General features: G+C 44.0%; 1 protein-coding gene across 1 annotated transcript; it reads right to left on the bottom strand.

Moving 5' to 3' along the window:
- Positions 1-26,931, bottom strand: LOC119842646 (cystine/glutamate transporter-like). The gene is made up of 13 exons (XM_038371043.2): positions 26,776-26,931; positions 19,269-19,553; positions 16,457-16,583; positions 15,578-15,693; positions 11,194-11,319; positions 9,519-9,618; positions 9,361-9,405; positions 9,038-9,161; positions 8,571-8,674; positions 7,943-8,039; positions 6,982-7,131; positions 2,995-3,169; positions 1-1,760 (listed from the first exon to the last, which is right to left on the bottom strand). The coding sequence occupies exons 2-13, from the start codon at positions 19,462-19,464 to the stop codon at positions 1,696-1,698; spliced, it is 1,425 nt and encodes a 474-aa protein (XP_038226971.1). The 5' UTR covers positions 19,465-19,553; positions 26,776-26,931; the 3' UTR covers positions 1-1,695.

Genomic DNA, 26,931 nt, shown 5'->3' with positions numbered 1-26,931 from the left:
CTGACTCTCAATCACGTCTGAAAACTTTATTTAAAAAGGGCTTGATAATACATTTAATAGGGTTTTGATTGACTACATTACAATTCTGTAAATGCTACTTTGGTTTTGATGTAAATATTTAGAGGCTTAACATGAAGTACTTAAAATGCTTTGCATTCTGGCCTTCTCCTCTTCAGAGGGCTTGATGGACAATTCCTGATGTAGTGATTCTCATCTTTTAAAATTTGAGTCTCGCTTTTAAAAGTTGTTGTAAATAACGGATTATTGTGGCACCTGGACATAATTTTGCAACATCAATATTACACTAAAAAGTAAAGGTACTTGTGGCACCTTAGAGACTAACAAATTTATTTGAGCATAAGCAGATACAGACTAACACGGCTGCTTTTTCTTTTTGCGTATACAGACTAACACGGCTGCTACTCAAACCAATATTACACTGTAAACCAAAAATATTAACTTAACAGAAATTTTGTTCAAATGAGCATTTAGGTCCTGATTCAGCAAAGCATCTGAGCATGTGGTTACATTAAAGCACATGCTTAAGTGCTTTGCTGAATCAAGACCATAATATCTATGCATTCTTACTGCACTGAAGGATATGCTTATTAAAATCCCTGCTCTCAACTCACCAATGACCAATGGTTGAGATTCCTTTAAAATGCAGTTATACCCTGAACGTGACTATATAAAAATTGCACATTCTTATTCAGACCTGCTCCCTGTGTGAATTCAGGGTCATAGGTGTTGGCTTTAGTGACAAAAGATTCTAGTATTTACTCCTCTTAGGTACATTGGCTGTGAAGAACTCAGAGAAAGAGAGGTGTATCTAGTTTAACTGTTGCATTATCTACAGGAATTGTTAACTAAACCTTTGCAGAGCCAAATTCTACTATACTACTTGATTATACCTGTGCAACCCCACTTCTGGGGGGCCTGGAGTTTAGCCTGAGAGAATTTAGCCTGGAGAATCTTTACTACTAATGATGCTTAAGAAGGAGAAAAAAGGTTGATTTTCAGATTTCGGATGGGGCTGGTACATCAAAAAATGAATAGGTTTTGTTCTTGTAAATCAAGCAAATTTTTGAGTCATTTTTCAAAGTAGAACTGAATTCTAAGTCCCAAAGATCATTTTGTCCAATGGAAGGCGAATGGGAATTCACCTACCACCGGCTTTTCTTAAGCTCTCTTATTGATTCTCCCTCTCTCAAATTTTACCTTAAAAGCATTTGACCATCCTCAGCACATCATTTCAGATCTCCATAACCTTCCATCTGAAAGCTGAACTTGTTTTCCATAGCTGTCCATGTGAATGATATCTGGATTGTGAAACAGGTACTCTTCTTCACCTTGTCTTTCCTCAAGTTCTAGGAAGTCAAAAATCACGTGCGTCACTGAGAGATGGACCACCCTACAAAATTTGAATCCTGCTTTTTGAACACCTCCAAAAGTCAGATGTGGAGTTTGGGTTTAGAAAGACCAAAGTGGATGCAAAATTCTGATCCACATCCTGAGTATCAAAGCTCGGAGGCATTTGTATCCAGGTTATTTGTTCTGGACATCTCTAGTTGCACCGCATTAACTGCAAAATTAAGAGTGCTTCCTGGTCTCTTAGCAGGCCAAAAGGATCAGAAGTGGGGCTAGTGGCTTTCATTGGAGAAGCCACTATGTGTCTTCTCCAATAAAATGTGGTCCTCAATAAGTCTTGATTTCCTGTCGGACTACTTCCAGCAGTACCTGAAGTTTGAGTGTAAGATAATCTGCCACAAGAAAAAAAGGAGAGAGGAATGCTTAATTTGTTTTTTGAACTATGTAAAACTGGTGTTTGGATGTATTTTGTGTGGAGAAACAATTTATTTCAGTACAACTGAAACTATGTCTAATACAGCCCATTCTTTAGCAAAAGGTATCTCTGCTACTTTCCTTCTGTATCTTCTTAGACATTTTCAAAAGTTGTTGACAGTACAGAACCCAGGGGCAATTTACTAATGCACTAAATCTAAATAAGTCAGGATGCAGGATAAAACACTGATGTGATCAATGCTTTATCTGAGAGACAAACATTGTATTTAAGGTGGCAGAGCTACTCCTGAAACTTTGTGCTTGATACCACATGGGGAAATCCTCTCAAAATATATCTTACTTGTATTCCAGATCCTTGTCCATACATACTTCCTAAGACTTTTCTAAAGACCAGATAAAAACTTGGTGTTCCAGGACTAACATGTATATTTTGCTTGTTTACAAGTATATACTGAGAACAAGAGAAAACATATACAGTATTTCCCTTCTCTTCCTATCAATGCTTTCCACAGGCTTTCAGCAGAAATAGGTATGTACAGCATCGTAATTAGGAGTCTACCAATTTCGTGAGTGTGAAAATCACGTAACGGACCATGAAATCTCATCTCCCCTATGAAATCTGGTCTCTGACTACCCAGCTGTGAAGGCAGAGCAGAGAACTGTGGCTGCTGCCCTGGTGCCCAGCTCTGAAGGCAGTGCCACCTGCCAGTCACAGCAGAGAAGTGAGGGTGGCAATATCGTGATCCCCTAACAGGTCCTTTTGGGTCCAGGCCCCTAGTTTGAGAAACACTGCAGAGAAATCACATATTTTTCATGGGCTGGTCATGGCATAAACAACAGATTTCATAGATGTGTAACACATCCCAGAAATTTGCTATTTATGCCAGGGCCAACCTATGAAAATGGTGTGATTTCTCTGCGATTTAAGTAAACCCCTAATCACAATACATTTTTATTAGAGATGGGGCCAAATTGCAATCCTAGAACCAAACCCCTGAACTTTGGTGACATTCAGATCCAGAGCCAATCACGGCAGCTTGGGTCATCCTCTAATTTTAATTTCTATAGTTCCTTGTATTAAACCCAGACTTAGTGCACACAGCCTCTCGTAGGTGGTGATTAATGAATCCTGAGTAGAATCTAATACTACATTATGTTTAAGGTTATCCCTTTTATCAGATTTATACTCACAGAATGTGGTACGGCAACAGTCGGGTATTGGCCTGCTGATCACCAAGAAGTAGACTGGAAAACCACTTAAAACCATGGCACAACCAGTGCTGACATACACTGGGTCTGAGTAGAAAGACATTCCCACTGCAAAGAGGCAGATGATGGTGAAGGAGACAGGAATGAAGAGGGGAACCTGGGGAAAAGAGCACAGACCTATCTAATCATATCTGACCACTTGTAATTTGTCTTAATGTGTCCAAACACATTATGTGTTAGCTTGTACTCAAATATTTATCAATAGCTAGACTCCTGTGTCCAGAAGACACGAAACCTGGCCAGTCCAATCTTTCTGTACAGTCTGTCTCCAAACAAGTGGGATTCATGATCTCTGATATAGTCAAATTTGCTATCTACTACATTACAGTAACACCACCAGTGTGTACTCTCACCTCTCTTGATGAGGCATAGAAGCAGACATTAGTGACTATCTCAGGAGTCACCATATATAAAATTTATCACCTTATCCAGCCAGGAATTTAGCAGGAGGCAGAAATCTACCATGCCCCAGCTGCTTTCTGAGTTTATTACAGACTGGTCTTAGCTCTCATCTGTTGATGTTGCTGGTGGAAAATTATGAGCACGTGCTAGCATGAGTAGCACGTGCCCTTTCAAGTAAATGATTTTCAAAGTGCTTATGTAGTCATGTAATTCATTTTGAGCAGTCTCTAGTTTGCCTCAGGGAAGGCCAAATAAGCTTGAGAGACTGCTTCATGCTAGCAGCACCATACTTAAATGTATAGTTTAGAGTAGCTACCACAGTAACATAAAAAGCTCTCTGGGAAGCCAAATGATCTGGGCTGTTTAAAGTTCAGGATAAATTAGCAGACCCTAATAGAACTGCAAAGAGATTTTTTTGGACTGTGGATCCAATCTCACCCAGTTTCCATACAATCCAATTGAAAAAAATTTTTATCCTAATCTCAGATTTCTCCAGACAGTTTACCTAAAATAAAAATCTCCCTTCAAGCTCTTTTAGACTCTAGTCTTTCATAATCAGAGGTGATCTGCTGTTCATGCCATGTCTGCTATAAACTAATAATCAACTCATAGGCTAGTTTGGTTCTCTTTCCTAATCTTTGTTTCTCAGGGTCTGCACACTTTAGCACACATACCAGTTAGTTAACTAAGTAATGAAAAAAAGCCAAGCAAGTAATCACCTAGGAAGAAATTAAACAACTAGTTGGGAGTTAGTAAAAAAAACCTCAACTTCCTGCATCTTCCGTATGTTCTGAACCCCTTGTGGTAACGGAGATCATGGTAGCCAAACCAACTGGGGATTCAAATTGCAGTTCAAGGATTTCATTCCCATGCAATTACCAATAGTGCTGCTCCTCTGTTTGGGGGCGTGTAAGGGATTCTTGCTTGTGTTAGTTTTCTATTATTTTTAAGCATAAAATCTTATAGAAAAAAAATGAACAATCATCATAATTATACAAATAAACGGGACAATATCAACAGTAAGGATTTTCCTCTATGGCCACTAGAGAGCAGCATCTGTACATATCACACAAACTGGTCTTTTCTCTTTCAGAAAGGCAGTTCCACAGGCAGAAGAATAAAGCCCGTCTAAATTTGCTATTCAATTTGTCTCTTTTCAAACTCTCAGAAGTGTTTTTAAAGCCCAAATTTAGACCCAGCAGAATGAGGTAAAAACTTTGGGAGGGGGGAAATCAGTATGTTGCTGATTTCTTTGTTAAACACACACACTTTATCAAATTATTCTAGTTCAAGAAAATATATTTTAAAAGGGTGGTTCTGGGTGAATTTGTGGGTGCAGCCAGCATACTGTCTGGGAAAATTGAGGGTGTCTTTTAATATGCTCCTTTAGCAAGGACTTGGAGTAGGGTGGCAGGCAGGGATGGAAAGAAAATTCACCGAGAAAAAAGGGTCAGTACAGTTTGGGGGATAGACAAAGGTTCATGCTGGTGCTTGTTTTTTCTTGAACTGCTTCACAAAACCCTCCTCTAATACATATAGATGACAGCACTCTTGCACCGGTAACTGGCTGGAAGCACCTCAGAGGCAGAGAATGGATATGAACAAATTCTTAGCATCTAAATCGGGGTGGGCAAACTTTTTGACCCAAGGGCCATATCTAGGCATAGAAATTGTATGGCGGGCCATGAATACTCACAAAATTGGGGTTGGGGTGCAGGAGAGGGTAAGGGCTCTGGTTGGGGGTGCAGGCTCTGGGGTGGGGCCAGAAATGAGGAATTCAGGGTGCAGGAGGGGGCTCCGGGCTGGCAGGTGGGGTGCAGGGTGGGCTCCAGCTGGGGATGGAGGAGTTTGGGGTGTAGGAGGTTGCTCGAGGCTAGGACCAACGGGTTCAGAGGTGGGAGGGGGATCAGGATTGGGGCAGGGGTTTGGGGTGTCGGGGAGTGAGGGCTCCGGCTTGGGAGACAGGCTCTGGGGTGCAGGAGAGTGCTCCATGCTGGGATTGAGGGGTTTGGAGGGCAGGAGGGGGTTCAGGGCTAGGGGAGGGGGTTCAGGGCTAGGGCAGGGGGTTGGGGCGCAGGAAAGGCTAAGGGGTGCAGGCTCCGGGCAGAGCTTACCTCAAGCAGCTCCTAGAGGCAGGGGCATATCCTTTCTCTGGCTCCTATGCGGAGGCATAGCCAGGCAGCTCTGCATGCTGCCCTGTCCTCAGGCACTGCCCCTGCAGTTCCCATTGGCTGCGATTTGCAACCAATGGGAGCTTTGGGGCTGGTGCTTGGGGCAGGGGCAGCATGCAGAGCAGAGTCTCCTGGCTGCCCCATGCATAGGAGCTGGAGGACGGCCATGTTGCTGCTTCCAGGAGCCACGTGGAGCAGCCCCCGACCCTGCTCCCTAGCTGGAGTGCCAGAGCGCAGCAAGCCCAGATCCCGCTCCCCAGCGGCAATTCCAGGTCTGGATTAAAAACAGCTGGCGGGCCAGATTCGGCCCGTGGGCCATAGTTTGCCCACCCCTGATCTAAATAAAACCCCATCCGTACACTTAAAGCTCAGTAGACTGTCCATCCATGACACCCTACCTTGGGAGTAGACCTGATAAAAATGGCATGGGGCAGAGAAGAGGAGCATTGTGGGAGTCAGAAAAACTGCATAATCCAGAATCCACTTTGATTCCCCATTGCAAACATTATGCAGCAGGGAAAATGGTAGGCAGGGTTGAAACCCAATTTCCCTTCCTGCTCCTAAGGTGGTCCCTAATACAGCTGGAAATAGGAAACGCTCCCACATACAGGACTATGGGCTCAGGATGCAGCTCTCCAGCCCAAACTTTGTTGCTCTCAGCTGCCAGAGTATGTGTCTCCTGACCCCATAGAGACAGACGCACATGAGTTGAATAGACTAGATCAAAATTACATCTTCTATAAGCTGCTGTTGGTTGATTGCTGTGCATTTCTTACTCCTCTAAAACCTGTATTGGTGGTGTCTGTACTTGAGCAAACTTATAGCACAATGTTTGGGGGTGGAAGGGAAGAGCAGTTGGAAGACCTCTCTGAGAAGAGGAAACTAGGGGCTGGGATAAAGGGGTCTTGGAGGGAGAAACTCTAGGAACAAACTAAGCTCAGGAGGAAGTTTTGGCTGAGGCTTGTGCTTTGTTGCGGCAAACCCCAGGCGGAATGTTTGGACACTAGCCTGTGTGTGTATCAGAGAGTGGGGTGGGGGCTGTCTATTCTTACCAGATCTCCTGACTCCCAATCTGACCCCCTACCCACTGGGCTATGCAACCTTCTTAATTAAACCTGACTGTTCACACCTGGGTAGAACACTGCTTTACTGAAGGCTGACTGAGCTTTCCAGTGGCAGACAAAAGGTCCCCCATGCTGGATAAGTTCCATTTAGACTTAAGAGAGGTGAGGTAATGTGCTGCATTTTCTAGTGCTCAGTGAATGACGCAGAGAGAAGCCAGTTATAACAACGATGGGCCTGTGCACTCCTGGCTTTGAAACCGGCCATGTGTTACCTTGAATGGCCTGGGCAGCTCCGGGTGACGGTAACGATGGATGATGAGCCCAAGTGTGGTTAATCCTATGAAAAGCCATCGGGAAAAGCTGAAGAAATTCAGTAGGTGGTAGATGTCTCCAATGCACACCATGGCGGTAACCAATGGGAACTGAGGGTTGTAAAGATGAAACACATTCATTAAATCCTCATCCCAGCCTTTAGCAATTTAAACATGGATGGGTCAGAAACTCACATTTACAGTCAGCTGCAGTCTGATAAAGCTCGCACGGTCTGGTTAGGACCAATTTTGATGCTGAGCTGAGACCACTATATTCTCTTCATATGAGGTTTCAGGGTGGGAATGCATGGTAGGTAAAAGGCTGCATTTTGAAATAAACAAGTTTTCACCACTTCAATCAAAGACAACACTGCTAGTTTTAGAAGGTACCTAACAATGCCCAGACAAAATTGGTGAAACATTTTGCACAAAAATTCATTCCATGTGATTTCACTCCATCCCCGAAATGTCAGTGTTTGTAACATTTGAACCACTGAATTATTGACAAAGAAAGCAGACAAAACCTGGAAGAGACATTTTTGTGGGATAATTTTGAGCAGTGGTTGTGGAAGGTGTTGGTGGCAGCAACCCTCTTAGTTTAAGCCACATGGTCAAGTGGATTTTAAACTCAGGACAAGGAGCCAGGAGATCATGAGTTCAAATCCCACCTCTGTCACTAAGCACTTTTGATAATGCTTTCCAATATGCAGGCAAGGTAGACTCGTTTGCAGGGTGAATGAATATCCACAAAAACCTTTTTTGCAGTATTCTACACCTTTTACTCTTCAGAGACCTGAGAGTAACTTGATTCCCTTTAAATCTCACACACCTGTCCAGACTCTGCATAGTGACATGTAAAATAAGAAGCCAATCAGAACTGCAGGACAGTAGAAATTCCAATTGTAAAATCGGATCTCCTCACCATTAACATGATGGCTGGAAGGGGAGTGTGCCTTCGGATGTGGATCATGGAGAAGAGAGGAGGCCATTGACCCTCCCTTGAAGCCACAAATAGAGTCCTGAGAGAAGACATGGAGCAGTACAAGAACCTGAGTTCCAGTCTCCTGCATTTGCACTAGAGAACAATCACTGGTAATTGAACTGGTGGCATAAAGCCAGCATAAGTACCAGCAATACAGGCTGTCCACACTAACCATGCTAATTAGGGTGCAGTTTTGCCCCAAGTCCACACTTGTACTTGACTACATCCTTGTAGCTGCACCATCCTCTGCTAACCTATCCCACAGTTCCTGGTACAGCTTCCTGAAACAGTAGTTTGTGGGAGATTTTGAAAAACAAAGTCAAACTCCCTTTATTCTCTGGAAAATTCCCATAAGTCCCCAAGAACTGGCCCCGTTTCCAAGTTCATTTCTCACGTTGGAGGTGAAGATGTTCTGGCACTGACTTGGAGAGCCAGCAATTCCCAGGATTGCTTGTGTGTCAATTAGCTGATGAGTGATATCTACTTGTGTATTTTCAACAGATTTGGTGGCAGTGCCCTCCTCCTGTTTATACTGCAAATCAGTTAGCAAGATTTAAAAGAATTTGACCTTGAAAACGTAAAGATCCCCCCGTTCATGGTTCCAAAGCAGGACAGGGCAACCAGGATAGGAATCACGGAGATAAGTCTTTGGAAAGCTTTTTGTGCAAAACTCTGGAAGAAAGACACGCTTTGCTTCAGAAACATCCTGGTAATCCCTGAATAGTATCAGAATTAATGGAAAGAGCTGGATGGCCTTCCACCGAAAGGTTTAAAACAGAACTCCACTTACTCCCAAGTCTGTATTACCTATTCCTCTTCCCCACTGCCATGCTGATCTCTATTTCTTATTCCACCTCCTCAGGCAAGGCTAAGAAATATTACTGCTTGCGGATACTCTTGAAAAGTGACAAAGCTGAAGGCCTTTCCGCTATAAAATCCGGTATTACTGTCCACATCCTAGAAGCTTTCCCATCCCCACCCACTTAATGTAAATTGATCCTTCTGAAGAAAACTAATAATGGGGTTACAACTCACCACAGCCACAGCCTGGGAAGCCAGCAAATCCTCTGCTGTCAAGACAGTATAATAGGAAACGTTGGTGAGCATGTACCCCACAATTACAGTAACCACAGACATTATCACAGCCAGTGGGTTATTTCTACAAAAGTGGGAGAGAGACAGAGCGCTAATGAAAAAAGCTGTTTTGTTTTTGTGGGTTTTTTTACTCACAGATCAGTACTACCATGCCAGACAGTTAGAACAACTAGCATTCATTTTTCTTCCATTTAAAAGGCAGCTTATTTTGAAATAATGCTGTCTCCCGTGGGTGACCTTAAAGGCCCCTCTCCTATTCTTACCGTTCAGGTCGGACCAGTTCTTCTCGCACAAAGCTAGTTTGAAACCTGCAGAGTGAAAGAAGACAGGTTATGGCAGAGTTTAAATGATGGCTCAGGAGAAGCACCATAGACTTAGGAATAGACACTGCCATTCATTAAAGGACCCAGGCTGCACATACCAGCCTGAATATGCAAACATCCCAGCATAAAAAGCCAAGGGCACCTTGTCCAAAGTCAGCAATTGACTACTGAAAGCATCCTGGAAATTTTCAGTGTGGCCTAAAAAAAAGGAGAGAAACACAGGGCTAGAGAGCATTGAAAACAGAGACTTCCCCTCTACTTGTTGCCAAAAAATAAAATTTGCAGAAGAGGTTTGATTTTTCTCTGTCTCTCATACAACCCCAAGAGTTTGCGGTTGCAGGATCGTCAATTATTTATAATGAATTTATAGAGCTGAGGAGGCCAAACATGGCCTGAGAGAGTCTCTACTTGTAGAAAACCTTTTTCTAGACCTGAAATGAACTCCCTGACCCCCAAACTCTGGATGTGTGCTCCACTTTGAGGTTGCACAGCCAGCTAATGCTGCTCAAGCTGTGCTACCCTGACTCCTCAGCATAAGTACCAACCCCAGCCTCATGCTGTGTACAACATGGGAACCACAAAACAAAGAGCTCTAGGAAGTAACACAAAAAGAGTGGAGTTAGAGGTCCTTTGGAGCAACTTCATGAAAGCACACTTCCCTGCCCTCTCTCCACTGACTGCTGGAGAGGGAAGAAAAATTGAAGAGATTGAGGGTTGAGATGGACAAAAACAAAGGTGGTTTGGATGGGGATCCCATTTTATTTGGTGATTATAGGAGAAAATAAAGCTCGTGGAATCAAAAGAAAGCTGAGATTGAAGAAAACTAAGCAGTAAGTTAAAATGGTATTAAAGAGCCTAGAAAAAAGGGACAGTGTTCTTTAAAACACTTAAGAAATGGTAACTACAATAGAAGTACAAAAAGGAAGGGGAAGAGAGAAGATAGGACAAAATTCTCTGCCGGGATCAATGGAATGATAAGGGGGTACAAAGGAGAAAGTAGCCTATGTTTGGGGGAGGTTATGTATCTTCTAACATGTTTGCTGATAAATAAATACATAATAAAATGATTTATTGTTTGTGAGACCCTAATGAATGATTTACAATCCCTGTATAGTTACATTAAGTACAATCTGTAATTCTGAGGTCTCTGACCACACTATCAATGGCACAACTCCTTCTACCACGAGGGTGGTGCCAGGCATCCAGAGTGTCATTTGAAGGTATTCTAAACAATAAATTGCTGAGGATTTTCTGGTACAGGGGCAATCCTTCAGGTCAGAATCATGGCCAGCCTGATGGACTTTTTGCATGTCCCATGAAGCCAGTTCCAGATGACAACCAGAAATATGAATGTTCACCCCGATCCCTTTATTCTCTCAGGGGAAGATACAAAATGAGGACACAAGATTAATTATCCTGACTGTGAACACTATGGAGGACTGGTCTACACAGGAAAGGTATACCAATATAAGCTAAGGTGTGAATTTAAACCAATATAGTTTTATATATAACCCATGTAACTCCCAGTGTGCCCACTATGGTTCTGTTATGAGTGCCCTTTTTCAGTTTCACTTGTGTGCTTTGGAAGGGGTTTAAGCTAAACAGAAAAAAAAAAGACACACTTATTTCAGAATATGAGCATCTACGCTGGGAGCTATACCAGTGTAACTATATCTGTTAAATTATGCCAGTAGGATTATACCAGTAAAACCTTCCCATGTGGACAAGCTCTTAATGAATGCCCTCCCGCAGATCACAGCTGAGCAGACCCACCTTGGGCCAGAAGCATCATCCCTGGCACAATGATGAGCGCGAAAGCCAGAATTTTGATGATGGATAGGACATTCTGAAGCCTGGCACTCCAGCTGACACTCCAAGAGTTCAAGATGAGGACAATGTCTGGAGGAGAAGGCAAAGAACAACATATACAGCTGGGGCTCAGAATAAATCAAAAGAATTTTACTCTCATGCTGTTCCCATTGTCTCAGCCTATTGCCCTGAGTACACTGAATAGAGACAGCAACATTCCCTGCCCTTGGTGCTGGGGAGAATTCTTAGTGATCAGAATGTTGAGAAAAAAGAAAAGGAGTACTTGTGGCACCTTAGAGACTAACAAATTTATTTGAGCATAAGCTTTCGTGAGCTACAGCTCACTTCATTGGATGCATTCAGTGGATAATACAGTGGGGAGATTTATAGACACACACAGAGAACATGAAACAATGGGTTTTATCATACACACTGTAAGGAGAGTGATCACTTAAGATGAGCTATTACCAGCAGAAAGGTGGGGGGGGAGGAAGAAAACCTTATGTGGTGATAATCAAGGTGGACCATTTCCAACAGTTGACAAGAACGTCTGAGGAACAGTGGGGGGGGGGGGAATAACATGGGGAAATAGTTTTATTTTGTGTAATGACCCATCCACTCCCAGTCTCTATTCAAGCCTAATTGTATCCAGTTTTCAAATTAATTCCAATTCAGCAGTTTTTCGTTGGAGTCTGTTTTTGAATTTTTTTTTGTTGAAGAATAGCCACTCTTAGGTCTGTAATCGAGTGACCAGAGAGATTGAAGCGTTCTCCGACTGGTTTTTGAATGTTATAATTCTTGACGTCTGATTTGTGTCCATTTATTCTTTTACCTAGAGACTGTCCAGTTTGACCAATGTACATGGCAGAGAGGCATTGCTGGCACATGATGGCATATATCACATTGGTAGATGCGCAGGTGAACGAGCCTCTGATAGTGTGGCTGATGTGATTAGGCCCTATGATGGTGTCCCCTGAATAGATATGTGGACAGAGTTGGCAACGGGCTTTGTTGCAAGGATAGGTTCCTGGGTTAGTGGTTCTGTTGTGTGATGTGTGGTTGCTGGTGAGTATTTGCTTCAGGTTGGGGGGCTGTCTGTAAGCAAGGACTGGCCTGTCTCCCAAGATCTGTGAGAGTGATGGGTCGTCCTTCAGGATAGGTTGTAGATCCTTGATGATGTGTTGGAGAGGTTTTAGTTGGGGGCTGAAGATGGTGGCTAGTGGCGTTCTGTTATTTTCTTTGTTGGGCCTGTCCTGTAGTAGGTGACTTCTGGGTACTCTTCTGGCTCTGTCAATCTGTTTCTTCACTTCAGCAGGTGGGTATTGTAGTTGTAAGAATGCTTGATAGAGATCTTATAAGTGTTTGTCTCTGTCTGAGGGGTTGGAGCAAATGTGGTTGTATCGTAGAGCTTGGCTGTAGACAATGGATCGTGTAGTGTGATCTGGGTGAAAGCTGGAGGCATGTAGATAGGAATAGTGGTCAGTAGGTTTCCGGTATAGGGTGGTGTTTATGTGACCATCGCTTATTAGCACCATAGTGTCCAAGAAGTGGATCTCTTGTGTGGACTGGTCCAGCCTGAGGTTGATGGTGGGATGGAAATTGTTGAAATCATGGTGGAATTCCTCAAGGACTTCTTTTCCATGGGTCCAGATGATGAAGATGTCATCAGTGTAGCGCAAGTAGAGTAGAGGCATTAGGGGATGAGAGCTGAGGAAGCATTGTTCTAAGTCAGCCATGAAAATGTTGGCATACTGTGGGGCCATGCGGGTACCATCGCATCGCAGTGCCGCTGATTTGAAGGTATACATTGTCTCCAAATGTGAAATAGTTATGGGTGAGGACAAAGTCACAAAAGTTCAGCAACCAGGTTAGCCGTGACATTATCGGGGATACTGTTCCTGATGGCTTGTAGTCCATCTTTGTGTGGAATGTTGGTGTAGAGGGCTTCTACATCCAAAGTGGCCAGGATGGTGTTTTTAGGAAGGTCACCAATGGATTGTAGTTTCCTCAGGAAGTCAGTGGTGTCTCGAATATAGCTGGGAGTGCTGGTAGCGTAGGGTCTGAGGAGGGAGTTTACATAGACAGACAATCCTGCTGTCAGGGTGCCAATGCCTGAGATGATGGGGAATCCAGGATTTCCAGGTTTATGGATCTTGGGTAGCAGATATAATACCCCAGGTCAGGGTTCCAGGGGTGTGTCTGTGCGGATTTGTTTTTGTGCTTTTTCAGGGAGTTTCTTGAGCAAATGGTGTCATTTCTTTTGGTAACCCTCAGTGGGATCAGAGGGTAATGTATACCTTCAAATCAGCGGCACTGCAATGGGTACCCGCATGGCCCCACAGTATGCCAACATTTTTATGGCTCACTTAGAACAACGCTTCCACAGCTCTCGTCCCCTAATGCCTCTACTCTACTTGCGCTACATTGATGACATCTTCATCATTTGGACCCATGGAAAAGAAGCCCTTGAGGAATTCCACCATGATTTCAACAATTTCCATCCCACCATCAACCTCAGCCTGGACCAGTCCACACAAGAGATCCATATCTGGGACACTACGGTGCTAATAAGCGATGATCACATAAACACCACCCTATACCAGAAACCTACTGACCACTGTTCCTACCTACATGCCTCCAGCTTTCACCCAGATCACACCACACGATCCATTGTCTACAGCCAAGCTCTACGATACAACCGCATTTGCTCCAACCCTTCAGACAGAGACAAACACCTACAAGATCTCTATCAAGCATTCTTACAACTACAATACCCACCTGCTGAAGTGAAGAAACAGATTGATAGAGCCAGAAGTCACCTACTACAGGACAGGCCCAACAAAGAAAATAACAGAACGCCACTAGCCATCACCTTCAGCCCCCAACTAAAACCTCTCCAATGCATCATCAAGGATCTACAACCTAACCTGAAGGACGACCCATCACTCCCACAGATCTTGGGAGACAGGCCAGTCCTTGCTTACAGACAGCCCCCCAACCTGAAGCAAATACTCACCAGCAACCACACACCACACAACAGAACCACTAACCCAGGAACCTATCCTTGCAACAAAGCCCGTTGCCAACTCCGTCCACATATCTATTCAGGGGACACCATCATAGGGCCTAATCTCATCAGCCACACTATCAGAGGCTCATTCACCTGCGCATCTACTAATGTGATATATGCCATCATGTGCCAGCAGTGCCCCTCTGCCATGTACATTGGTCAAACTGGACAGTCTCTAGGTAAAAGAATAAATGGACACAAATCAGACGTCAAGAATTATAATATTCAAAAACCAGTTGGAGAACACTTCAGTCTCTCTGGTCACTCGATTACAGACCTAAGAGTGGCTATTCTTCAACAAAAAAACTTCAAAAACAGACTCCAACGAGAGACTGCTGAATTGGAATTAATTTGCAAACTGGATACAATTAACTTAGGCTTGAATAGAGACTGGGAGTGGATGAGTCAATACACAAAGTCAAACTATTTCCCCATGTTATTTTCCCCCCTCCCTCCCCCCCACTATTCCTCAGACGTTCTTGTCAACTGCTGGAAATGGTCCACCTTGATTATCACCACATAAGGTTTTCTTCCTCCCCCCCGCCCCTTTCCTGCTGGTAATAGCTCATCTTAAGTGATCGCTCTCTTTACAGTGTGTATGATAAAACCCATTGTTTCATGTTCTCTGTGTGTGTCTATAAATCTCCCCACTGTATTTACCACTGAATGCATCTGATGAAGTGAGCTGTAGCTTACGAAAGCTTATGCTCAAATAAATTTGTTAGTCTCTAAGGTGCCACAAGAACTCCTTTTCTTTTTGCAAATACAGAATAACACGGCTGCTACTCTGAAACCTGTCAGAATGTTCAGAGTGACAGATATTTTAAGACCATATGCACATGACCCAGAGTATGACGTTTCCTTTCTTCCAAAATGTCATCAGCCTGATGCAGCATCTAGCCAATATTAGACCATAAGTAAAAACAGACCTTCAAACTTGCTGGCTAGAACTCTGGTTTCATTTCTCGGCCAATCTGATAGCAGTGCATGGCCAATGATGATTTCTACTCTCCACCCAGCTTCACAATCCACAGACGCATTTACATCAGCTTTGTGACTTCATTTTCCCCCTTTTTTTCTAGAGATGGGGCCAAACCAGAACCCCAGATCCTGAACTTTGGGTGGCTCAGCATTTACTATGGAATCTAAGTTTCACAGTTTTATCTGTAATGGGACAAGCCCAAACTCTGGATGTAAACACCTCTGAATCTGGGGAGAAGGGGTTCAAAATCTGAATTAAAATTTTGTGGCTTAGGCCTATATCTGCTTTATACTTACAGTACCCCAAGAGAGCTACGAGCTTCACAGCAGGAAGTGGGGCTGCACAGGGGGCAAAAAATGGTTCCAATATATAGTTTCCAAATGCCAGAGAAAGCACTGCACTGTTGGCTGGCCTATCAGGAGGGATGGATTCATGGAGTTAGAAAATGACTTTCTGGTGTTAAGCTATTTTATATGCAAAAGGCTACATTAAAAGAATGTTAACATTTGAAATTTTAAATTGGACAATTAAATCAGGAAATTTAGATTTAAGTCAAGCCGGAAGGGCATATTGATTGGGGTGGAATCAGTTCTGGGTCCGGTTCTGTTCAATATCTTCATCAATTCTTTAGATAATGGCATAGAGAGTACACATATAAAGTTTGCGGACAATACCAAGCTGGGAGGGGTTGCAAGTGCTTTGGAGAACAGGATTAAAATTCAAAATGATCTGGAGAAACTGGAGAAATAGGTCTGAAGTAAACAGGATGAAATTCAATAAGGACAAATGCAAAGTACTCCACTTAGGAAGGAACAATCAGTTGCACACGTATAAAATGGGAAATGACTGCCTAGGAAAGAGTAGTGTAGAAAGGGATCTGGGGGTCATTGTGTATCACAGGCTAAATGTGAGTGAACCATAGGTGCTGACTTCCACTCTACCAAGAGGTGTTAGACACCCCGCCCGCCCACCCCCACTCCTTCCCCCAAAGCCTAAAGTGCACGTGTGGCTATTTACTCCTTCTGCCTTCTTTTTATTTTATAAGACTTTCAAGGTAGTGTGTATGGTTTCTCACTTTATGCATTTTTAAAAATAATATGAACTGGTTATCCATTTCCATGACTTTCCCAGGTCTCACTAACACCTCATTTTAGGTAGCAGAAAAATTTTTTTACCCAATAGCAAAGTATTCAGCCCACAGATACAAGAAACTTGGCAAAGGCCCCAGTGTCTCCAGAATATAGATATAATGTCCTCCAGACTTTGTGATTCTTGTTCCAAGTTCTGCATAGCACAAGGCACCTGGAACAGATGAAGTAAATATGCATTTAGTAAATTGTCCCATGGAATTACTACTGCATGTAGAATTTATTGAGAATTAAAGGAATCTGTTTAAAATGAGCTAAGAACACAGAATATAAGAACTGCCATACTGGGTCAGACCATGGTCCATCTTACCCAGTATCCTGTCTCTGACAATTGCCCATACTAGAACTTCAAGGGAAGAGTACAAAACAGGCAATTTTGGAGTGACCCATGTCTGTCTTCCAGTCCCAGCTTCTGGTAGTCAGAGGTTAGGGTTGCCCCAAGTATGGGGTTGTATCCCTTACCTTTTGGCTAATAAGAATTGATGGACCTTTCCTCCATTAACTTATCTAGTTTTTTTTAACCCAGTTTTAATTTTGGCCATCACAACATCCCATGGCAATGCATTCCACAGGTTAGCTGTGCAGTGTGTGAAAAACTACTCCCTCTTGTTTGCATTAAACCCACTGCCCATTAACTTAACCGGGTGACCCTTAGCTTTAGTACTGTATGAAAGGATAAATAATAGTTCTGTATTCAGTTTCTCCATCAGTCATGATTTTATGAACCTCTATCATATCTCCCCTTTGTTGTCTCTTTTCTAAGCTGAACAGCTCTAATCTTTTTAGCCTCTCCTCAAACAGAAGTTGTCCCATATCCTTGATCATCTTTGTTGCCCATCGCCAGGGCCGGCTCTAGGCACCAGCAAACCAAGCATGTGCTTGGGGCGGCACATTTCAAGGGGTGGCATTCCAGCCACCGCCCCCCCCCCTTTTTTTTTTTTTGCTTGGGCAGTTGCGCTCTCAGAGCTTGGACAGCAAAAAACCTGGAGCCGGCCCTGCCTATCGCTGAACCTTTTCAGATCTACTATATCATTTTTTGAGATAGGGTGACCAGATCTGGGCATGGTATTCAAAGTGTAGGTGTGCTATGGATTTATATCGTGGCATTACAATATTTTCTGTCTTATTTTCTATCCTTTTCCTAATAGTTCCTAACACACTGTTAACCTTTTTACTGCTGGTGCGCATGGGGTAGAGGTTCTCAGAGAACTATTCATAACAGAGGAAATGAAGGCTTTTAGTGCAAATCCCTTTATTTGCAATAATGCTGTTTCCAGGGGAGATCTATTTTCATCTGGTAAAACATTCTTGTCAGTTTAATGGCATAATTTCTCCGCTGACTTTATGTGGAAAAAGTGCATGGAAAGAAGTTTGTCTTTGCATTAGAGATTTACTTTAAAACACTTCATTTCTCCCATTTAGCTAGCTCTAAGCCTCAAACACGCACACCTCCTCCCTCAAATATAGGTGAGCCAAGGACATGGAACATGTCTCTGATCAGAGCCATGAAGAAAAACTTGGTACAGAAGAATGTAGAGAATTTCTAACCAAGTGGTTCAAATACTCTCTATTTCTCCTTCTGTATCTATGTAAAGATAGATTTTAAAACTGGCCACTTCTGTCCCAACTGTAAACCCCTCAGAACCTACCTACATGCAATGGAAGGAATATAAGCCCTGATTCACCAAAGCACTCAAACACATACTTAATTTGAAGCACGTGTAATCCCATTGATTTCAATTGATCTGTTCATTCACATGCTTCAAGTTAAGCATATGCGTAAGTATTTTGCTGAATTGGGGCCATAACCAAGTATCAATCTTGCATAAAAAGAGGGTAAGCGTTATTTAATGCACTATAGCAAAGAATAATAATGTGACTTCCACTAATAAAAGGAAGTCTTCAAGCTGGACAGTAGGGGAAGAATGAAGTCAGTTAGAGAATTTAATAACTTGACAAGGGAAGCCATTTGGGTGCCACCAAGACAGATTTTCAAGAATACACAAGATACACTAGGAGTTTAGTGGAGAGGACAATCATTCACAAGTACAGATGGTTTGGCTAGCTGACCAATAAACACTTTATCATTTATGATCCTACTCAGTTAAAAAGAAACCTACATTTGTGATGTTATGGTTTGAGATTTTACATATGCAAAAGAATGAAATTTTAAAGTTGATGTTTCCACAGCGACCTCAACTAAGCCACATTATACATATATAGTAAGGTATAAGTGTAACAACACCTTCCGTAATACAAAATATTACATACGATAAACACTAGAAGGAAGAGAGACAATTGTTGTGGGATCTATGATTAAAAAAGCCACAGGAACCAGGAAATTCAAACTCTCAACCACAGCACTATAACAAAGTAGTTTTTTGCAGTAATAAACCAAACAAATCAGGAAAGTCACATACTGAAATAAATACACATCTCCTAGGTCCCCAGAACTCTGTGGTTCTCCATCTAGTGCCCCTAGCTAGAGGCCTAAACCCCTCTTTGTCCCCCCATGCATCTAGACATTCCATAGACAAGAGAACTGCTCCCATATCTGTGCCCACATGTGGCACCACAATCACAGATCTTAAGTCTTGGGTTTTCCCCAAGTCCCTCTGACAAACCAGTTAAACAACAGATCCTTGGAACCCTGTGTACACAGGACCTTATTACTGTTTCAATTCTATGGTATTCGGAGATAGGAGTTTTGGTCCATTGTGTTCCCAGCTTATTTTTCTTGGAGAAGTAAAGTTAGGCCTTTGTCATAAATATACATCATTCGCTAGTTTCCCCATCTACCAACCATTTAACAAGAAGGGTAAAGAAACTCACCACCCACCAAACAGAGAGAGAATCCCGCAGGCAAACCAAACGATTAAGGAGACACCCACGTTGCCGGAGTTTTTCAACACCCCTTTTGGAGAGATAAAGATGCCGCTGCCCACCATAGTGCCAATGAGGAGTGAAAAAGCCCTCAGCAAAGTTATCTTTTTCTTCAGAAATACAGCCTCCTCTTCTTTCTTGGTTTTTCCCATGGCCTCTACAATTTCAGGGCATGGGTGAGAATTCAGAAGTTAAGGATTCCTTATGGGTCCTTCCCAATCCCACAGTCAACAGAGCTCACCTGTGATAGGGGAAAAGAAAGTCAGGGATTTGTGGAGCTTCTTTTGGGAATGACTGTTAAAGCCATTTTACCAACAACCCATCAAAATCTGCTGGATCTACTCTCCTCACCCATTGGCTATCACTGGGCAAAGAAACCACAGGTGCGTAAAACATGCTACACAACCATGCAATCTCTTATGTCAGAACACCTCTGGGTATTGGGTTTGCTCCTGCTGCAGCAGAGCATAACACACTGTAGGCTGTACATAAACAGTCCTTTAGGCCAAGATTTTCAAAAGCGATGAGTGATTTGGGGTGCCACTATAGTTTGGTGTCCGACTTGAGTTGCCCTCAAGGGACCCAATTTTCATAAACTGCTGATCACCCACACTCTGAAAATCAGGCCCCTTTCAGATGCTGCGAGTTGGGCACCTATAAATTTAGGCCGAGCAAAATCACTAGTCACTTTAGAAATTTTTGGCCCTAAAAATGTTTTTTCTTTGGCAACAGTGGAGCAAAAGGTTTAGTTTAATAGACATTTTGCATAAACATGTCCACCTGCAGCCCGTCAGGGTAATCTGATGGCTGGCCGCGAGACAGTTTGTTTATATTTTCATGGCCACCTGCAACTCCCAGTGACTGTGGTTCACTATTCCCGGCCAATGGGAGTGGCAGGAAGCGGCAGCCAGCATGTGTCTGGGGCCTGTGCCACTTCCCGCAGCTCCCATTGGCCAGGAACGGCGAACCGCGGCCACTGGGAGCTGCAGGTGGCCATACAAATGTGAACTGTCTGGCAGTCCGCCAGCAGATTACCCTGATGCGCTGTGTGTGGCCCGTGGGCTGCAGGTTGCCCACACTGTTTTAAAAAGTCAAAATAAGCTCTTTGGGTCCCTGATGTGCCAGATTATCTGCTACCGCTCATCGGGGCAGGGTGTAACTTTATGAGTCTCCTAAGGCTCAGACAGGTTGCTGGAACTGATGAGCATAAGGCTTGAGGGGTGGGGAGTAAAAACCAAGGCTCCTGAGCTGTGAATTGCAACATACAACTGATATTACAAGTGGACGGTCTTACTCAGTATCTAGCTAATATGTGTGAAACAGCTACAGGCTGGTACGTGTCGTATCTCTGAAAGTAGAACGACAAAGCATGCGAGTCCAATATTCAAATGTTGGATTGGTTAAAGATTTATAAAATCAATCTAAACGAAGAAATTCTTTTGAGCACAAATATTATTGCTAAAACTTAAAAAGTGCACTTATCTGGTTGGTTGGTTTTGAACAAAGCAGAGAGGTTTACAATCTGTCCCAGACTGTCATCCCTTGCTGGAGTCTCAGAGCAATTTGATGTACAGTAAACAGTAGCTTCTTTTAGTTGGCTGTGAAATTCAACAGTAAAAATAAAAAACAGGATGAAAAACCAAATTTATAGACTGGATTAAGGATCTGAAGTAACTCTTGAACTCTGCATGTTTAGCCACATGGTCTGAGACACCAATGCCAGCCAAGAATGTCTGGAAACATAATGGGCAAACACCACAGATTTCAGGAATGTGAAAACAACTGGGATTTGTTCTACAGGCTGTTGGGGTGGGGGTAGGAGTTGGGGGGGGGGGGGGAGAGAAACAAAGAGCTATTGCATACCACTTCAAACAGAGACCTAGCAATGAGCAGCACCTGACCAAATTGTTCCAACTCTGCTTTCTAGTTGAATTCCTGCCCCTGACACATTAAAATGTAGCTATGTTAATCCTTGTGGCAATGCTTAAGAATATACACAATGTGCTTCGTATAAAAAAACCATGTACAAAGCTGCTTTTTGTTCACCTTTTTAGTGGACTACTGGCTCAAATCCTTCTCACTCCCAAATACAGTGTTGCATCTACCAACAGCATTGCTTAAAATCGCAGCCCCTCAGGTCGCACTTCACATCAGTGTTTCAAGCAATTTTTACCAACATTTCAAAACAGAATAAAGCACTACTCATCTTACCTAGCAGGACCTGAAGTCTGGCATGGGGTGGAGATGGAAAAAAAGCCAAACTAGGGTAAGGGGAAAACCTTGTATTACTACAGTGCCTCTAGAGACCCAAGCTGAGATAGGGACCCCATGGTGCTAGAGTCCACACACACACACACACACACACACACACGGCCAATCAGAGTGAGGGCCAGGAGGGCCATTTGGCCTGGGCCTCAAGCTCAAAGGGGGCCTCAAATTTAGACACTTGTTAATTTTTTGGCATTTGATAAGTTTCGCAACTTATTTTTATGTGCATCCTTATCGGACCAAAACCGTTTGAATGGGCTCGCCATGCTTAATATCAACTGTGACATTGCACAAAAGGTAGGGTTTTTTCCTCAATAATTAGTGCATTTGCACAGAAAAAGGTTAGAAAAGCATTTGTTAAATAAAAAAATATTCAAATTATGTTGCACTCTTTTTTTGGTGCCTTATTTTGTTTTCATGTGTCATCATTTTTTAATTTTTATTATGGCTAGAGGCCTCAAAAGCTGGAAGTGGCCCAGGCCTCTCTGGACCTCCGAAGGGGCGCCGGCGCCCATGCCCACACCCACCCACACACACACACACACACACACACACACACACACACACACACACACACACAAAGACCATTTCTGTGGTGTAGGGGTTACAATCTAACCAGGTAAAACAGATACAGGGAATATTCTTATCTCCGTTTTATAGCTGGGGATCTGAGGCACAGACCGACTAGCCTAACAGCACACAGGAAACGTGTGGCACAGCTGAAACTGAACCTAGATCTCCTGAGTCCCAGTCCAGTGCCTTAACCTCCAGACTGTCTTTTTTGTCTACCACAAACCATATAAATATGTATCCAATTATGTCCACAAACCTAATTCATAGTTTCTGAGGACTATTCCTAACTACTTCCACCTATATTTCCCTTGTACAGACCTCAGTTAAAATGACACCACGAAGAACCTTTTAACTACGTCCAGTGGTGAACTGGAGCCGGTTCACACCAGTTCGCTAGAACCGGTTGTTAAATTTAGAAGCCCTTTTAAAACCGGTTGTTCCATGAGGGACAACCGGTTCTAAAAGGGCTTCTAAATTTAACCGGCCAAAAGTGGCACCTTAGGTGCCGACTCCATGGGTGCTCCAGCCCTGAAACACCCAAAGGGAAAATTTGGTGGGTGCAGAGCACCCAATGGCAGCTCCCCGCCCTGCGCCCGGCCCCAGCTCACATCTGCTCCATCTCCGCCTCCTCCCCTGAACGTACCGCCCTGCCCTGCTTCTCCGCCCCCCCCAGGTGAGCTGGGGCGGGGGGGGCACGAGGAGGGCCGCCCACACCACAGCAGGTAACCCGGGGGGGAGGGGTGCAGGGGAACCGCTCCCCGCCCCAGCTCACCTCCGCCACCCTCGGCCTGAGTGGGAAGCTGCCGCCTGCTACTCAGTCTTCCCAAGCTTCCCACCAAACAGCTGATTCGCGGGAAGCCGGGGGAGGGGGCGGAGAAGCAGAGCGGGGCAGCGCGTTCAGTGGAGGAGGCAGAGCGGAGGTGATCTGGGGCTGGGCGCAGGGTGGGGAGCTGCCGGTGGATGCTCTGCACCCACCAAATTTTCCCCCTGGGTGCTCCAGCCCCGGAGCACCCAGGGAGTCAGCGCCTAAGGCGCCACTTTTGATGTGATCAGTGAGGGAGCAGACGCTCCCCCTGCTGCCCCCCCCAACTACACTCACCTGCCCCTAGGAGCCAGAAGGACCTGACAGATGCTTCCTGGGAGCTGCCCCAGGTAAGCACCTCCAGGACTCCCCCTCCTTGCCCCCCGGCAGGTCCCTCTGGCTCTTAGGGGTGGGGCGGGCACCCACTACAGTAGCCCACGAGCCCCTCCTGCCTGGTTCTCGGGGCAGTCAGGGGACAGGGGTGGATGGGGCAGGAGTTCCGGGGGGCTGGGGAGGGCAACGACCCCCCCTGTGGAATGTGGAGGGAACTGATTGTTAAGATTTTGGCAGCTCATCACTGACTACGTCCCCTTCCATTTCATACAATAAAACATGTAGTCACTTTTATAAAAGTTTTTATTTCATAAAATAAAAGATGTAGTCACTATGCTAAGCAGACCTGCTTCTTTGATTTTTCTGCCACAAATCATCACTCTGTTTCAATGCCCATTAGAAGATGCTGGGTCCAACTAAAAAACCACGGTGAATATCAGCTTGTTCATTCATGTTTTAAAATCATTTGGATAGATTGGACTGGGCACGCTGTGGTCTGCCTACCTGATTGGATAATCTATTTAGGAAAGCTGAGAGTCATTTGGATGTGAAACTGTAATTAACACAAGAAACAAGGCTAAAGAAGAGAAGTCTTACTTTTGAATAGACTTATTTTTGGCTTTCTTTATCTACAGCAGACGCACTAGTTTACTGTCCTAGATTTAAAAAAACCTGGAGGAATAGTAGCTGGTAAAATCAGACGTGAATTTGCAGTGCCAGATCCTGGTAATAAAGCCAATGTGATCCTGAGGTTCAATATGAGAGCAAAGTGAATAATTCTTACTGACTCATTTATTTAAGCAATTTTCACCAAATTTTCTGTTGGTGAATTGTCTGTGCTCAGATGGAATTAAAATTACTTGCCAAGTTATTATGGGAAATTGTCCTTGGGCTGGGTCACTTTTATCCCCTTGACCTTGGTCCTTAAGCATTTCCTGGTCTATCGTACCACATCACATCTTCTGCAAGAAGACTCCTTAGCCTATGACCTTTTAATGAAGAACCCAGGATGGAGTAGACTCCACTCACCCACCCACCCATTGGCAAGAGATTGAAGTAAACTAAGTTTGTCCTTAAAGCAGCATTTTTGTATAGTTGTCTCTTACCAAAATTTCTATTCTTCATCAAATATAAAATTTTTGATTAAGGCCAATCTGTCAAATAGTCATTGCAAGTATTCAATATTAGATTTCACCAGCCATATAGATCACATGGTGTTGTTTCTGTTCCTCAGTTGGCTGAGTGTAACTCTGAATTTTAAATTCATGGCAGAGATAACTTGCTTTAGTAATCTAATAATTCATGTCTCATTGATATTTTGCGATATTTGCTTAATATTGATTCTTTTCATAAGTGTGCCAGCCCTTAAATTCTTTCACTATATTAGCAAAAAGGCAACACAAAGGGGAAGTGTGTCAGACGAAAACAGAATATTTCCCTCTTCTATACCACCTGCCGCTAAAGAATCTCAAAGCATTTTACAAATATTAAGCCATACAGCTTCCCTGTGAAGTAGTTAAATGTTATCCCCATTTTTACAGTGAGGAAAACTGAGGCTGAAGAGGTTAAGTGACTTGTCACGATGGAATGAGTGGGGAGTAGAACCCAGGATTCCTGGCACCCAGACCCAGACAACACAGCCAACTTGAAGGCAAGCCAGCTAATATAGATAAGAGCTGCCAAGATTAGCATTCTGGTTTGACAATATCCATTATGGATGCTACCATGAACCTGCTACACTTTCCCCTGTGACTTGTCCTCCTTCCGCTCTCAGGAACAGGCCACATGCAGGGACTGAGACTATTTGTCCAATTTTTAAATTGTTTTCTCAGCTGCAAGGACAAAATAAAAAGCAATCTAAACATTCCTAGCAGAAAGATCCCCCAGAGCGGTCTGATCCTCCTTCAAAGCAGAGTAAACCCTTCCTGAAATTCTCGTTCCCTTAAACATGTCAGTGCAAAACGAGAACTCAATTATAGCACTCCCATGTACATTTAGAAGATTGTTTGTTTAAAACTTTGACCTAGAGCTGGGCAATGCTAAGGCCCATCAGGGCTAAATCCTGATAGAGGAACTCCTTCCACAACTAGTTCTTTGGTTCAGATCTGATCCAGGGTGACAGTGATAACAATTGTTAATGCCTGATGGCTGATTGGTGGCTTATGGGACGTGCCTTGGTGGTTTCAGTCCAATTTCCAGGGCCTATGCGCCCACCTCACAAACTCATTAATTACCATTAGCACCCCCTATAGGCCAATGGCTGAATGGGAATGGAGCTTAACTATCTTCCTTCCGCCTCCAGAAGCAGTCTTCTCCAAGTTGAGGCACAGTGGCAGGGCAGCATGGGGAAGGTGCACTGCCAACAATCATGCCATACCTGTTGTTTAGATAAAGGACTCCAGCCTTGAGAACTGGCTGACATTTTTGACCAGCAACTTAGTTCCTAAAATAATTAAAAGATTTCCAGCAAAGTCTGTCTTGTGAGAGCCAACAACATTACTCCAGTAGGGCTCTAAAGTGGTCACACACCCTGCCACCTGTACACTTAAAGACAGAACTCCCTGCCCACTGTCAACTGTCTTACCCAGCTACTTGGCACATTCCCCAGGGCCCATTTTTTCCAGGAGAAACTTTTTCTTTGTATGAGAGAAATCATTCCCCTCCTCTACTGCACTATCCTGTTATTTGAAGATGGGTTACCTCTAATGAAATCATCTTCTACTCTCACTCTGTTTTAGCTCTGTGTCATTTCATCCTTTCATTTATCCACTCAGAGCCTAGAGTTACTGATACTGGAATGCTATGTTCTGGGTCCCTTCATATTTTACACTAAATGTACCCTTAATCTAATTAAACGCTGTTGATTTACCAGAGGCAATGCATGTGTGTCCCCCCCAGATTTCTGCCTTCCATTTAGCACAGAGTTTTTCAATCCCACAATTTGAAAACCATCGGCTCATGCCAGGAGCTGGCAGATTGGAAGTTGGTGGGAGCTGCCAGCCCAATGAAGTCCCTGGCTCTCCCATTTGGGAGCTGGAGCACTGGCTACCTGCCTGCCTGGTAGCCCTCTCTGCCTGCCTGGCAGCCCTCTCTGCCCTGCTCCCTGAGCCAGGATGTCTCTGCATGGCCAGGTGCTCCCCAGGCAGGGTAGGTGGCATAGCTCTGAGCTGCGCCCCTGACATGCTCTTGCCTCTCCCCTAAAGGAGCCTGGCGCCAGCCAGTGACACCCCTAGGACCTGGTCTGTACCCACAGAGCCTGACGGCCATGAGATGCTCTCTGAGACATTCGCTTGCTGCTGCTCCTCAGCCCAGAGGTGGCACGTGGGGTGGTCACATGCCTCCACCATCAAGAGTTAGGAGTCATTTCTGGATCTACCTTCTTGAGTTGAGCTTTCTCCAACACCCTCTAGGTTCTAACTCAGAGCCTGACTATTTTTCCCCATGACTAGAGATAATTTCTTTTGACTCTAACCTCTTAGCCACTCACCTTTAGTCGCTGACTCGGCTTCAGTGCAGATCCCTAATTCATAATTACTCGACTGCGTATACGAACTAATTCACTCAGTACTGTACCTAGCTCCTACTCAGACCAAGCTCCTCCTCAGACCTGATCTCCTGAGTGCCTCTGCACTGCTGGCCTCAC

Source organism: Dermochelys coriacea, chromosome 1 (genome assembly GCF_009764565.3).
Source record: "Dermochelys coriacea isolate rDerCor1 chromosome 1, rDerCor1.pri.v4, whole genome shotgun sequence".
NCBI classification, from domain to species: domain Eukaryota; kingdom Metazoa; phylum Chordata; order Testudines; family Dermochelyidae; genus Dermochelys; species Dermochelys coriacea.
This window is presented reverse-complemented; position numbering and strand designations above follow the sequence as displayed.

Coding starts and splice junctions, on each gene's coding strand:
- LOC119842646 (XM_038371043.2), bottom strand. CDS start 19,464: ATGGGAAAAACCAAGAAAGAAGAGGAGGCTGTATTTCTGAAGAAAAAG. Junction 9,619..11,193: donor GATGATGCTTCTGGCCCAAG/GTGGGTCTGCTC, acceptor CCTTTTTTTTAG/GCCACACTGAAAATTTCCAG. Junction 9,406..9,518: donor ATGTTTGCATATTCAGGCTG/GTATGTGCAGCC, acceptor TTCACTCTGCAG/GTTTCAAACTAGCTTTGTGC.